Source organism: Mobula hypostoma, chromosome 9, assembly GCF_963921235.1.
Source record: "Mobula hypostoma chromosome 9, sMobHyp1.1, whole genome shotgun sequence".
NCBI classification, from domain to species: Eukaryota; Metazoa; Chordata; class Chondrichthyes; order Myliobatiformes; family Myliobatidae; genus Mobula; species Mobula hypostoma.
Window position 1 is genome coordinate 116,496,646 of NC_086105.1, and position 15,373 is coordinate 116,512,018.

At 42.5% G+C, this 15,373-nt stretch overlaps 1 protein-coding gene across 2 annotated transcripts in view; it reads left to right on the forward strand.

Annotated features, from left to right (window-relative positions):
* Window positions 1-15,373, forward strand: part of LOC134351987 (uncharacterized protein C7orf50 homolog) — a 440,201-nt gene that overhangs the window by 410,876 nt on the left and 13,952 nt on the right. For both annotated transcript variants that reach the window (XM_063058984.1, XM_063058985.1), the window contains exon 3: window positions 14,486-14,567. In XM_063058984.1, coding sequence (XP_062915054.1) covers window positions 14,486-14,567 — 82 coding nt within the window. The remainder of the gene's footprint in view (window positions 1-14,485; window positions 14,568-15,373) is intronic.

The following is a 15,373-nucleotide window of genomic DNA, read 5'->3' on the forward strand; positions in this document are numbered from 1 at the left end:
TAGAAGTCCCACCCAGAGAGTGGGATGCTTGACATGCTATTAGGAAATGAGACAGGGCAGGTGATAGAATCTTGTGTAGATGAGCACTTTGCAACTAGTGATCATAATACCCTTACTGATTTAATCAATGACATTTATGAGACTGGAATAATACCAGAAGAGATGGAAAAAATCAGTATTTATCACTCTTCCTAAGAAACCTGGAGCAATAGAATGTGGATTGCACCGCCTAATCAGAAATCTGTACTGGGAACAAACTGCTGCTGTAAGAATAGATGGAGAAGTGAGTCAGTTTACGGAAATCAAGAGAGGCATTAGACAAGGGTGTGTTTTCTCCCCTGATTTATTTAATGTGTACAGTGAAACAATATTACAAAAAATAAGAGACCTTGGGAATCAAAGTTGGCGGTGAAAACATCACTAATTTCAGATATGCAGATGACACTGTGTTAATTGCAAGTACGGAGGAAGAACTACAAAACTTAATTGATATAATTGTTGAAGAAAATGCAAAAATGGGTCTATCTATCAATTGCAAAAAGACAGAATGTATGGTGACATCCAAGAAGAAGGAGAATCCTATCTGCAGGCTGAGAATAAACGGGAAAGGCATAAAACAAATACAGGTGTCCCCCGCTTTTTGAATGTTTGCTTTACGAAACCTCACTGTTACGAAAGACCTACAATAGTACCCTGTTTTCGCTTTCTGAAGGTGTTTTCACTGTTACGAAAAAAATTCAGCGCGTGAAAAAAATCAACGCGCGATAAAAGGCAGCGCGTGCCCTGGATTCGGAACGGCATTCTTGCCAGCATTGCTTTAACATGAGCCTGTGAGCAGTCATTTGCAAGATGAGTTCTATGGTGTCGGAAAAGCCTGAAAGAGCTCGTAAGGGTGTTACACTTAGCATAAAACTAGACATAATTAAGCGTTTCGATCGTGGTGAACGAAGCAAGGACAAGATGATGTTGAAGAGGTTTTGGCATCCCATGACCAAGAACTGACAGATGAAGAGCTGATGCAATTGGAAGAGGAAAAGATAATAATCGAAACTGAATGAGTAATGATAAAGTACGACTTTAATTTTGAGAGGGTACGTAGGTTTAGGGGATATTTGCAAGATTCTTTGAGTCCTTACAAAGAACTGTATGATAGAAAAATGCGCGAGTCTCAGCAGTCAAGCAAGCCTTCCACATCAGCCACAGCAGACGACGAACCTCGACCTTCAACATCGAGGCGGGCAGTCATAGGAGAAGATGAGCTGCCTGCTCTAATGGAAACAGATGACGAGATGACACCCCAGTGTCCCACTACCCCAACACCCAGGCCGCGGACAGATACTGTACCGAGGATGCAAAGAATATCATGGACGAAATGAATATCTACTGAGGATGTCATGAACAGAGCAAACACAAAAAGAGAAATAATGTATGAGATCATGAAAAGGCAATGTAACTTCATTGGACATGTGATTAGGAAAGAGGTGTTCCTAATCACCTCTTTTTTTTGCATGGTAATTATGAGAAAGATTGAAGGGAAGAAAGCAAGAGGAAGACAAAGACAGATGATGATGAAGACAGCAGCCAGAGAACTGGAAATGAATACCAATGAATTGATCCACTTGACCCGAAACAGGAGTGTGTGGGCCATGGCAGTCAAAGCTCAAACTGGGCACGGCACCTGATGATGATGATGATCATAATACCATTAGTTTCAAAGTAATTATGGAAAAAGATATTTCTGGTCTGTGTGTTGAGATGCTAAATTGGAGAAAGGCCAATTTTGATGCTATCGGAAAGGATCTGGCAAGTGCGGATTGGGGCATGCTGTTTTCTGACAAAGGTGTACAGGTGTCCCCCGCTTTTTGAACGTTTGCTTTACGAAACTTGGCTGTTATGAAAGACCTACGTTAGTTACCTGTTTTCACTAACAGAAGGTGTTTTCACTGTTACAAAAAAAGCAACGCGTGAAAAAAACAGCATGCGATAAAAGGCAGCGTGTGCCCCGAGCAGCCGCTCTCCCCCGGATTCTAGCTGGCATTGCTTAAACACGTGCCTGTGATCAGCCGTTAGCAAGATGAGTTCTAAGGTATCGGAAAAGCCTGAAAGAGCTCGTAAGGGTGTTGCACTTAGCGTAAAACTAGACATAATTAAGCATTTCGATCGTGGTAAATGAAGTAAGGACAAAGTGAGTATGGCTTGTGGAAGTTGACGAAGATGATGTTGAAGAGGTTTTGGCATCCCATGACCAAGAACTGATAGATGAAGAGCTGATACAATTGGAAGAGGAAAGGATAACAATCAAAACCAAATGCAGTAGCGAACGGACCGAAAGTGAAGTTGTCCAGGAACTGAACATGAAGCAGCTGCGTGAGATTTTCGCTGCAATGATAAAGTACGACTTTAATTTTGAAAGGGTACGCCGGTTTAGGGCGTATTTGCAAGATGGTTTACAAAGAACTGTATGATAGAAAAATGCGCGAGGCTAGCAGTCAAGCATACTGTCATTTTTCAAGCCTTTCACATCAGCCACAGCAGATGACGAACCTCGACCTTCGCCATCGAGGCAGGCAGACATAGAAGAAGATGACCTGCCTGCCCTGATCAACAATGTGATGACACCCCAGTGGTTCCAACCTCCGGGCCGCGGACAGATACCGATTTGTGGAGAATGCAGCGGTAGCCGGGAGGCACCCAGCACATCTTTAAGAAAAAAGCCGAAATAAACAAGCTAATTAATTAAGTACCGCCTGGCACGCAAATGTCGGCCCAGATCAGAGGCTGGATGCGTCCGGGCCACCGCTGTACCCCTGCATGCTTTGCAGATCGGTATCAGTTCGCTGCCTGAAAGGTGGGGGCCACTGCACCACCCCAACCTCCGACGACTCAGCCTAACACACCATCATCAGTGTGCTTGATGTCTTCCCGATTCACATAAGTGATACTACACTGTACATATATTATTTCTACTTTATATAGGCTGTGTATTTTTATGTGTTATTTGATATGATTTGGCAGCTTCATAGCTTAAAGGTTACTGGAGAGAGTGTTTTGCCAAGAGCGCTTGCGTGAAATTTTCGCTACGGAGAACAGTGCAGGCAATCGTTGTAGAGAAGTATTTCTAATTTATATAGGCTGTGTATTTATCATATCATTCCTGCTTTTACTATATGTTACTGTTATTTTAGGTTTTATGTGTTATTTGGCATGATTTGGCAGGTTATTTTTGGGTCTGCGAACGCTCACAAATTTTTCCCATATAAATAAATGGTAGTTGCTTCTTCGCTTTACGACATTCCGGCTTACGCACCGTTTCATAGGAACGCTCTACCTTTAGATGGCGGGGGAAACCTGTATTTAGTAAGCGAGAGACCTTCAAAGTGAAATTTTGTATGTGTCTGTAAAGATAACAGGTTTAGAGAACCTTGGTTTACAAGAGGTATGAGGCCCTGGATAAGAAAAGAAAGGATGTGCATAGCAGGAATAGGCAGGTAGGAACAAATGTGGTGCTTATGGAGTATAAGAAATGCAAGAGAACACTCAGGAGGGCTAAAAGAAGGCATGAGGCTACTCTAACAGATAAGGTAAAGGAGAATCATAGGGGATTCTACAGATACGTTAAGAGCTAAAGGATTGCAAGGACAAAATTGTTTCTCCGGAAGATCAGAATGGTAATCCAATCGTGGAGCCAAAATAGAAGGGGGTGACACTAAATTCATTATTTGCATCTGTATTTATTCTGGAGACGGACAGAGTCTATAAGAGAGAGGCAAAGCAGCATTGACCTCATGGACCCTATACAGATCACAGGGGATGAGGTGTTTTTTTCTGTGTTAATTAATAATAAAATAACAATAAACTAAAAATTAAAGTAAATAATGCCACTAAAGAGCAACAAGTCTCCAGAACTGACTTTAAAGAAAATGGTGAGGACATTGCACATGCTCGACTGTAATATTAATATTAAAGATGAGCTTTATTTGTCACATGTACATTGAAACATCAGAACATGCAGTGAAATGCGTTGACTGAATCAATAACCAACGCAGCCTGATAATGTGCTGAGACAGCCCACCAGTGTTGCCATGGTTCTAGTGACACCGTAGCATACCCGCAACTTACTAACCTATACATCTTTGTAATGTGGGAGGAAACTGGAGCACCCGGAGGAAACACATGCTTTCATGGGGAGAACATACAAACTCCCTACTGATCCTGATGGCTAGTGCTGTTAAGCGTTACGCTAACCGTTGCACTACAGGCATATATCTCTATTACAAGATGCTCCCAACTGACGCTCTAATTCTCCGGAATATGGATAGCTGGCACTGCCACTTTAAGGATCCAGAACCGTCCCGCTAATTGGCAATCACGTTTTGGGCACTAAGAAACACCTATTTAAGGAACTCCTGAACTGAGACTTGGTGCTCAATTGTAAGTTCTACTAGTGCTCAGTTCTTGATCCAGTTTGATACCGTGTCTCGATCCTTGCTTCAGATACTCCAGCATTTAGATGCAAACTATCCTCGTCAAGGACTTTCATTTCAGTACAGTTGAGCCAACGAGGATCCAGTGGGGTATCAGAGTCTGTCGGCTGCTCTGGCGAGCCACAGCGAGAGGATTTCCAGACAGAGCTTGGAGATACATGACCTCCAGGCTGCTGTATACCAGCTATCGCAAGGAGGATGCCAGAGCAGCTCAGGTGAACCTGTCGGTCACTCTCTGAAGCCAGCACATCCTCCGACCCCGGAGAGTTTCGACAGGGACCTGAGTTCTTGCCACAGCTTCCTCACTCAATGTGCATTGGTATTCGAACTCCAGCCATCCCGGTTCCCTTCGGAGTGTGGAAAAGTGGCTTTCATCATCTCTCTCTCCCGACCAGGAGTGCCCTCACTTGTGCCACCACGTCTTGGGAATGAAGGTTGGAGATTTGTGTGGATTCGGAGGAATTCATGGCCTCCATGAGAAAGGTATTTTTGTCATCCTGCTGGTGCATACAGAGGCTCGGACGTTCTCATGAATAGCGCAGTGATCAGTGGCTGACTACGCTATTGAGTTCCGAACTTTGACGCAAGTGAGTGGTTGGAATGGTGAAATCTTGGCCACTCTGTACCACCACGGACTCTGGGACAAACTAAAGGATGCCCTCACCTTGGGAGAGCCAACAGGTGACTTAAGAGTTCCTCATTGATCTGTCCATCCGTCTTGACAATCGTCTGGCAGAGCGTAAGGGAGACTACATTACAAGGCTGAAGAGGGCTAGCCCGAGCCTGGCCTCAATCCATTGTCGTTCCACCACATGATCTCAGAACATGATCAGCCTGCTGTCAAGCCCATGAAGATCGGTTACACGAGACTCCCCACTGATGAGATGTCCCAGCGTCGGAATCAAGGCTACTACTATTACTGTGGGGAATCAAGTCATTTGTGGACCAAATCTCCGAAGTTGCAGCCTCCAGGAGAACTGCAAAGATCGTCCAGTATTGGGAGGACTGTGACAGTAGCAGCCACTACTCCTAATCCCAAGGATTCTGTTTTGGTGCTGAAGGCAGAGTTCACCTGGGGCAGGTAGAGACTTTTGTGGACTCTGAGGCATTGGTTAATTTTTTAGACTTAGGAGCTGCCTGTTGGCTTGACATACCGCTGTGAGAGTTGAGCCATTCCATACCCGCAGCTGCCTTGGATGGCAGCCCACTGGGTTCCGGGCAGGTCCAGGAAGAGACTGTGGTTTTGCAGATGAGGTTAGGTCATGTGGAAGATATTAGTTTCTATATCATTGACTCACTACTCATACCCCTGATTCTTGGGTTCCCTTGACTGTCCCATCTGTGGAATGGAGGGAGGGGAGAATCATTGCTTGGTCCAATTACTGTAAGAGGGTAGCTTGCTGCATCTTGTTCTGACCTGCAGAATCTCCCAAGACCAATGACCAGCAAGGGGACTGACATTAATGTGAGGTAACCCAAAGTCTAAGGGATCCAGCTGCTAGGTCCCAACTAAAGGAAGGACTCCTAAATGCAGACCCTTGGAGCCTGTTCCCGGGGTGCAAGGACCATCTGTAACACCTTGTTGCCATCGCCTAAGGTACGATGGAGTCTGGTGACCCTAGGAAGGAGACTCAGAAATTGGTTGAACCATCCCTGCCACCAAGAAGCCTGAGGAGTCATCTTTGAAGGAAGCTTCAGAAGAATTTGCAACACCCAGGCCAGTCAAAGTTCCTATCGTATACAAGGACTTGGAAGAGGTCTTCAGCAAGGGAAAGACCTCGACTCTTCCACCACACCGACCCTATGCCTGTGCTATAGATTTTCTGCCTGGTACTTGTCCTCCGCATGGTGGATTATACGTGGTCTCAAATCCAGAGAGAAGTGTAATGAAGGAATATATAAAGGAAGCACTTGGTATGGGATTCGTTCAGCCTCCACCTCACCAGCTAGCACAGGCTTCTTCTTGGTACAAAGGAAGGATAGTAGCCTGCAGCCATGTATTGATTATAGAGAATAAATTGCATAACAGTCAAGAATCGTTATCCCCTTCCATTCATGAATACCACTTTTGAGATTCTCCAAGGGGCAAGAGTATTCCCCAAGCTAGACCTACATTGTGCACACAATCTGGTCCATGTAAGGGAAGGCAATGAGTGGAAGACTGTGTTCGATTCACCAGCCGGGCTCTATGAGTACCTGGTTATGCCCTTTGGTCGTGTGAACTCTCCAGCAGTTTTCAGGCCTTTATAAACCACATGCTCCGGATATATTCTCCACACGAGTGCCTTAGTCTACTGGGATGATATCCTAATTTTCTCGTAGACCATGGAGGATCATGACACTCATGTCAGGGACATTTTAAAGAAGCTTCTCAACCATGGACTTTATATCAAGTTGAAGTCCAAATGTCATGTGAAAACTGTTTCATTTTCGGGTTCATCATCTCCAACAGCAATCTCAAAACAGACCCTACAAAAACCAGGCAGTCAGAGATTCCTGAAGTCATAGTTTCATAGTTTCTCTCTGTCATGTCAAACAAGTCCAAGGTTTCTTGGGGTTTGTGAACTTCTAAAAGAAGTTATGTGGCAATTCCGCTGTTGGCACTAATTCCGCTAAGAAATCCACAGGCCCTTTTGTCTGGACGACTGAAGCAGAGGCTGCTTTAGTAGAAATTAAACAGTGGTTTACATCAGCTCCCATCTTGACTTCTCCTAACCCAGACCTTCCCTTCATTGTGATGGTTGACGCCTCAGACATCGGAGTGGGTATAGTGCTGTCTCAACGACCATCTTTAGTCGGTAAACTGCACGATGTGCATTGTTCTCCAGGCAGCTATAGCTGGCAGAGAGAAACTATGACATTGGGAATTGAGAACTTCGTGTGGTTAAGGTGGCTTTGGAGGAATGGCGTCACTGACTAGAGGGGGCCAAGAATCCTTTTATCATTTGGACAGACCACACGAACCTGGCTTATGTTCAGGAGACCAAGAGGCTGAGTCCCAGGCAGGCCAGGTGGTCTTTGTTTTTTAACTGCTTTAATTTCATCTTGACAAATCGGAACAAGAGGAGCAGCCTACCACCATCTTGCCCCAAGCCAAGGTAGTAGTGCCAGTTCATTGGGGAATCGACGCTCTTGTTCGCAAGGCCTGAGCACAAGGGGAGATGACTAAGGTCGTCCGGGTTGGCTGTTCGTCCCAAGTTCCATTCAGTCCCAGGTACTGCAATGGGACCTTCATCGAGAATGACCGCTCACCCAAGGGTTGCCAGGATCCTCGAGTTTATCAGGGGAAGGTATTTGAGCCTGGAATGATGAAAGAGGTTTAGTAGTATGTGTAGGCCTGCTCTGTACCTGACCATAAGGGCTCCTCCACCCCCTACCTACTCCAGAAAGACCATGGGCACACGTCCCCATGGATTTTGTCATGAATCTTCTGCCGTCCAAGGGGAAGATTAGATTAGAGTATGAGGGCACTCAGTCCTCGTTTATTGTCATTTAGTAATGCATGCATTGAGAAATGATACAATGTTCCTCCAGTATAATATCACAGAAACACAAGACAGACCAAGACTAAAACTGACAAAAACCACATAATTATAACATAGTTATAACAGTGCAAAGCAATACCGTAATTTGATAAGAGCAGACCATAGGCACGGTAAAAAAAAAGTCTCAAAGTCTCGATAGCCCCATCATCTCACACAGACGGTAGAAGGAAGAAAAACTCTCCTTGCCATGAACCTCCAGTGCCGCAAACTTGCCAATGCAGCACCCTGGAAGCACCTGACCACAGCCGACTCTGAGTATGTCCGAAAACTTCGAGCCTCCGACCAGCCCTCTGACACCAAGGACCGAGCACTTCGACCCCGGCCCCGGCTGCCAAGCAACAGGCAAAGCTGAGGATTTGGGGCCTTCCACTCCGGAGATTCTGGATCGCACAGTAGCAGCAGCAGTGAAACAGGCATTTCAGAAGTTTCACCAGATGTTCCTCTGTGCTTCTCTCGTCCGACTCCATACTCCATACTTGCCAAAGGGGATGTTACTAAGTACTGCCATGCAGGGTGCCCAAACTTTTGCTTCGGACCCTTTTCCTTTTTTGTTATTTTGAAACTGTAAAAGGTGGAAATAAAAAAGTAATCTTGCTTAAAATATTAAAGAAATGTGACATTTTTAACTTTATGCCTTTTGGAAATCAGTTCATCTTTTACTCGCTTAGCTATTCACAGTAACAGAAATTTTGACCAGGGGTGCCCAAACTTTTGCATGCCACTGTATAATAGAATAATAACCATCACCGAATCAATGAAAGTCTACACTAACTGGGCATTCACCAGTGACAAAAAGGCAGCAAACTATGCAAATACAAAGAGAAAGACATAATAAATAAATAAATAAATTGATTGATTGATTTTGAGAACATGACACAGAGAGTCCTTAAGATTGTGTCCATTAGTTTTAGGAACATTTCAGTGATGGGCCAAGTGTAGTTATCCCCTTTGGTTCAAGAACCTGATGGTTGAGGGGTAATAACTGTTTGTGAACTTGGTAGTGTGTATTCTGAGATACCTGATCCTTCTTCCTGATGGCAGCAGTGAGATAAGAGCATGTCCTGGGTGGAGTGGGTCCTTGATGATGGATGGTACTTTCCTGCAACAACTCTTCATGTAGATATACTCAATGGTGGGGAGAACTTTACCTATGAAGGAATGGGCTTTATCCACTATTTATTGTAGGATTTTTCATTTAAGGGCATTGGTGTCTCCATACCAGGCTGTGATGCAGCCAGCCAATATACTCTCCACCACACATCAAAATGTTATTATGGATGTAGAAAATAATGCTATCCTTCATATCTAGAAGACAAGGCAGTGCCTTGTAAATGTATTTAACTCCCAACCCTTTGCTCACATAAATGAGTATTACAATCATGGATTTTGATCGATTTAATTGAGAATTTTTATTTGTGAATCACATGCTCCTTTTTCACAGTAGATCCTAAAAAATGGGGAAAATTGCAAAGCATGAAAAGCTAAAAATTCAAAAACTGAAATGTCAGCAGTTCAAAAGTATTCATTCCACTTTGCTTGGTACTTAGTTGAACCATCTCTCACAGCTATTATCACTTGTAGTCTTTTTTGGATATGTCTCTGTTAGCTTTGCACAACGTGATGGAGCAAAATTTGCCCATTCCTCTTTGCAAAGTTGCTCAAGCTCTGTCAGGTTAGTTGGGGAGCGGCGGTGGACAGCAATGTTGAGGTCTTGCCAGAGCTGTTGGATTGAGTTAAGATCAGGACTCTGACTGTGCTATTAAGGACATCAACTCCCTCATTTGAAATCACTCTTTTGTTGCTCTGGTAGTGTGCTTTGGGTCATTGTCCTCCTGGAAGACAAAACTCCTCCACAGTTTTTAATCCAGGATTGTTCTGTATTAGCAGCATTTATCTTCCCATCAATCCTGATCAGATTTCCAGTCCTTGCTGGTGAAAAGCATCCCCACAGCATGATCTCCACCATACTTTACAGACGGGATGGTGTTACCTGGCTAATGTGCAGTATTAGATTTATGCCACATGTACTGCCAAAGAGTTCGAATTTAGTCTCATCAGACCACAAGATCTTCTTCCACATCTTTACAGTATGTTCCAAGTGATGCTTTGCAAAGTCTTTATGGGCAAGGATATGCTTTTTTTTTAGCCATGGCTTCTTCCTTGCCACTCTTCCACAAAAAACCCTTTTTGTGCAAGGCTATAGCGATTGTGGAGCCATGAACTTCATCTCTAGTTGCAGCCATGGACTTCTGCAGCTCAGTCAGAGTGACTGTTGGTGACACAGTAGCCTGTCTTACAAGTGTTATTCTCCGGCGACTATGTTTAGAGTGGCGACCTGACCTAGGCAGCGTGGCTGTAGTTTCATAATTTCCCCACTTTTTCATAGTGGACTGCACTGAACTCTGAGTTATGTTCAGTGCCTTTGAGATTGTCTCGTACCTCTTCCCAGATTTGTGCTTCTTTATTGTCATTTCCCTGACTTGCTTTGAATGCTCTTTTGTCTTCAGTTTGGTTTGGTCTGTTGAAAATCTACCATGCTGTTGAACTTTCAAAGAGAGGGGGTACTTATTCTTATGAAATCATTGAAAACAGAGATCCTCCAAGTTTCTACATCAACAAATTGAGTGAGTTTATACAGTATGACACTTGGGGAAAGTTAGTGCGGTAATTACAAAGGGGATGAAGCCTCACAGTTTTAGTTTTTATTTGTTAGTAAATTGTTGACAGGTTTTGGACTTTTTCTTTTGATCCATAATTGTTTGTGGGTTAGCTCAAATGAGTCCGACTTCAATATATTTTAAATTTAGAAAATGAGACAGTAAAATTCGAAAATGCTTGTGGGGTCTGAATGTTTTTTTTCCAAGGCACTGTGAGTGGATGGGCAGAGTGAAGCATCTAGTGGAACTACACCCTCACAGCACCAGGTTGAATCCTGTCAGTGTGGACTTTGCACATCTTCCCACATACCAAATGGCTGGTGGGACAATGACTACTTGGACTTCGTTAGGTCAACCTGGATTACAGTCTAAAACTCCAGACCAGGCCCTTAGTCTATGAGGGAGTGAAGGCAGATTTACCAGGATAACGTTGAGACACCAAGGATTAAATCATAAACAGAAATTACACTAACTCAGTTTGTATTCCCAGTAATTAAGGAAACTAGTTTGATAATTTGATTCACATACGCAGTTTACTAAAACGAACCAAAAGGCGCTGCCTTAGAAACACAACCAGCCTTTTTAGAAGTAAACTAAGTAGTTGGAACTCTTTCCAAAATGGCAAAGTTTGGTCTATTTTACATGTTAAATCTTATCTTGTATTTGCTAATCAAAGGTATTATAGTTGCAGATCTCAGTGTAGTCTGGGGTCCAGAAAGCCTATCCTATCCCAAGGGTTGTGAGTGCTGCTGGCAAGGGTAACATTTGTTATTTAAACTGAACAAAAGGCCTGCTAGACCAATTCAGAGGGAAATCAACGGTATTGTCCTGGTTGGAAGCCACATGTAAGCCTGGCTAGAGACGGATGACAGATTTCCTTCCCCACAGACAAGCAGTGACCAAAATCAGTTTCTAATGATAATCACACTTGTTTCATGAGAACATAATTGACTACTTGCCTTTATTTCCACCTTGTTCTTAATTAACTGATTTTAAATTTCGCAGCTGGAAAAGGATTTAATTTTACATCATCAGCTCATCTGTACAAGCCCCAGAGAAGCAACTTTCTGGACCCTGTGCAATTGAGTATTTCTGGGCTTTTATTCATGAGAGTAACCAAGCTGAGAATGCCTCAAACATTCTTAAATACAGTTGAACTATTCCTTCGTTTCTCTGTTCATTGTTAGCAGAGAAAGTGTTGAGCCAAGCATCGAGGCTTCCAGAGAAAATGGGGACAATAATTCACTGTAGGAGGAAACAAAAGATCTGCTTAAAAAAAAATCTTGTTTCAATGCTACAGATGTAAACTCTCAGCTTTAGTAAGTTAGAAATTCAAAGCATACTAATTGCAGTCTGCAAACAATTCACTCAGTGGCTTATTTTTCTGAACAAGTGAACTTGGAAGTTTATGACCATCTTATTTCAATTTCTAACTTACCAATGTAGTAAGTGGATTATGAATTTTAGATCACAGTTGATGCAGCCATATGTTTTCCTGGCTGCTCTGGCAAGGAAGGATATGTTGTCACACCATTGCTTACTTGCTAAAACTCACTTATGTTCATTTTGGAATGAGCTAACAGATACCTCAGTGTCATTGCTGTTAAGAAATGTATTTGCTTCCACTTTGCAGTTCATTTAATACAGAATGTAGCTGTTTCTAAACTTACGGGTGTTTGTCTTGATCAAGATTTTCCTCTCAACCAATAATAAACCTAATTTTTATTCTTCAACTTTATGAAATCCTTTTGGTAAAGAGTTGCTTCACATAAAATTCTCCAGTGTTATTCGATGTCTTTATCATTAGCATTTGCTAAGTTTCTTTGGCCCTGATGTGCATTAACTGCTGATCACCAGGGCCATTTGCCGATTACAGGATTCAAGTTTCTTCTTCGTCTTTATGCACACCATTGACTGTAGTGAAGTGAGAGATCTATATTTCCATCTGTTACCTCCATTTTTAAATAGTGTTACTTTAGCTACTTTCCAATCTTTTGAACTCATGCAGAATGTATACAACTTAAGAAATTGACTCTGGCCTACTTAATTAAACACTCCAGGATATGTGTTAAATTTCTCTAAAATCGTCTTTCCCCTAATATTGATTTCATTCAATTCCTCCCTCTCATGAGTTTATGTTCTGCAAGGGAGTTCTCTGGGGTCTTTCTTTGTGAAGATGGAACAAATGTATGTATTTAATAGCTTGCCGTATCATTTCTTTGAATCATAAACACCAAATTCTGACCTCTCTCAGATGGTTACTAGATCATAACCAAATAACCATATAACAATTACAGCACGGAAACAGGCCATCTCGGCCCTTCTAGTCCATACTGAACTCTTACTCTCACCTAGTCCCACCAACCTGCACTCAGCCCATAACCCTCCAATCCTTTCCAGTCCATATAGCTGTCCAATTTAATTTTAAATGACAACATCGAACCTGCCTCAACCACTTCTGCTGGAAGCTCGTTCCACACAGCTACCACTCTCTGAGTAAAGAAGTTCCCCCTCATGTTACCCCTAAAATTTTGCCCTTTAACTCTCATGTCCTCTTGTTTGAATCTCCGCCGCTCTCAATGGAAAAAGCCTATCCACGTCAACTCTATCTACCCCCCTCATAATTTTAAATACCTCTATTAAGTCCCCCCTCAACCTTCTACGCTCCAAAGAATAAAGACCTAACTTGTTCAACCTTTCTCTGTAACTTAGGAGATGAAACCGAGGCAACATTTTAGTAAACCTCCTCTGTTCCCTCTCAATTTTATTGACATGTTTCCTATACTGTAATTCGGTGACCAGAACTGTACACAATACTCCAAATTTGGCTTCACCAATGCCTTATACAATTTCAACATTACATCCCAACTCCTATACTCAATGTTCTGATTAATAAAGGCCAGCATACCTAAAGCTTTCTTCACCAGCTTTCTTCATCATTGTAAATTGCCCCTTGTAAAAACAAAATCTGCCACCTTACTCAAGTGGACTAAATGTGACTGCAGACTCATACCCAAATTGTTATCCTCTCAATCAGCTCAGCCTGTTCTGTCGAAATTCTGCCTTGTCGACTGAAGCAATTGTAAAGGGCAGAATACCATTACTTTTTCAAGGGCAAGTGAGGGTAAACAATAAAATATGGCCTGGCAATGACATTGTTTGCTGAATTAGTGGATACAGGCCAGCCCATCACAGGAGAAGCCCTCCCCACCATTGAGCTCATGTGAAAAACAACATCCATCCAAACCATGCTCTCTTCTTGCTGTTGCCATTGGGAAGGAGATACAAGAGCCTTATGTCCCACACCATCAGGTTGAGGAGCCATCAAGCTCCTGAACCAGTGTGGATAACTTCACTCACCTCACAAATGAACTGATTCCGCCACCTATGCACTTTCAAGGACTGTACAACTTGTGCTCTCAGTTTGTGATTTTTTAAATCAAGGCTCTGTTTAACCAGTAACTGAAATTAAGAAAAAATACTGCAGATTCTGGAAATTTACTGGAAATACTCAGCTGGTCAGGCCTCACCTGTGGGAAGAAAAACAAGAATTAACGTTTCAGATTGAAGACCCTTTGTCAGAGTTCTTTTTAACCAGTAGCAGGCATAAGCACATGCACAAAGAGGTAATGAAAATTGTTTGGAGCCTTCAGGCCTTACGTTTACAGAAGGTGGAAAGATGGGGATTTGCCAGAATTCATTGGAATGGTCAAGTCTAGAGGTAACATACAGTACATTTAATGGTGTTGTAATTTATTAAAACTAGCTGAATTTTTTCATTTTTATCTTGTTTTTGTAGGTGGTCTGAAAAACACAAGGAATGGAGATTTCAAAAGATAAGACAAACTTGGCTTTTGCAGCACATGTATGATTGTGACCAGGTAAAACATCAGTATCAAGAAAATGCGAATGTAGCTCTACTTTAAGAAGGTGCCAACCCCAGATATAAAATCAGCACAATGCGACCAAATCTGATATCATAGAACTTGAAGCACGCTTACGTGTACAAATTGGATTCAGTCCAAATAAAAACAGAAAATGCTGGAAATACTCGCAGGTCACTTAGTGAAGTGCATCATTTCACAGCTGCTGTTCCCAGTATCCATAATGAATACATTTGTCTTTTGATGCAAATATTACTAAAATATTCTTCACTCTAGATGTTGGACGCCGATCTTTTATAAAACTTTGTATTCAGAGGTATTTAATCTTATGTATCAAACAGTACAATTAAGTGGGATTTCGCAGAAGGGGACAGAGTTCTTTCTTTTTGATCTCCTGAGGTAGTACAAAGCAGAACTCCTTACTGTTTCTGCTTGTATCCAGTGACTGAAAAGTGCTTGTATATAGATGTCTGGGGCCTGGATTCTGCCGTCACTTTTCTTAAAGTAGATTGACCTTTCAATGTTCTATTAAGCTTTGAAATGAAACTCCAGTCATTGGTCTCTCTGGATGTCATTGTCCAAGAAAATGTTGACATCTTCAGGGAAGAATGTGCATAGGAAAATCTAACCAATTGGCTGACTTTTGCAAGAAACTGGCTAGCGCTAATTGGTTCTCTGATTCTCTGAAAACAGCAGAGAAGTAAGCCTGTCCAAGCTTGAATTCTTCTATCATGGGGTGATCATTTATTACTACCTGCTGTTGTGTTCGATATTGAGGGATCGTCAGAGCACACCAAAGCCAT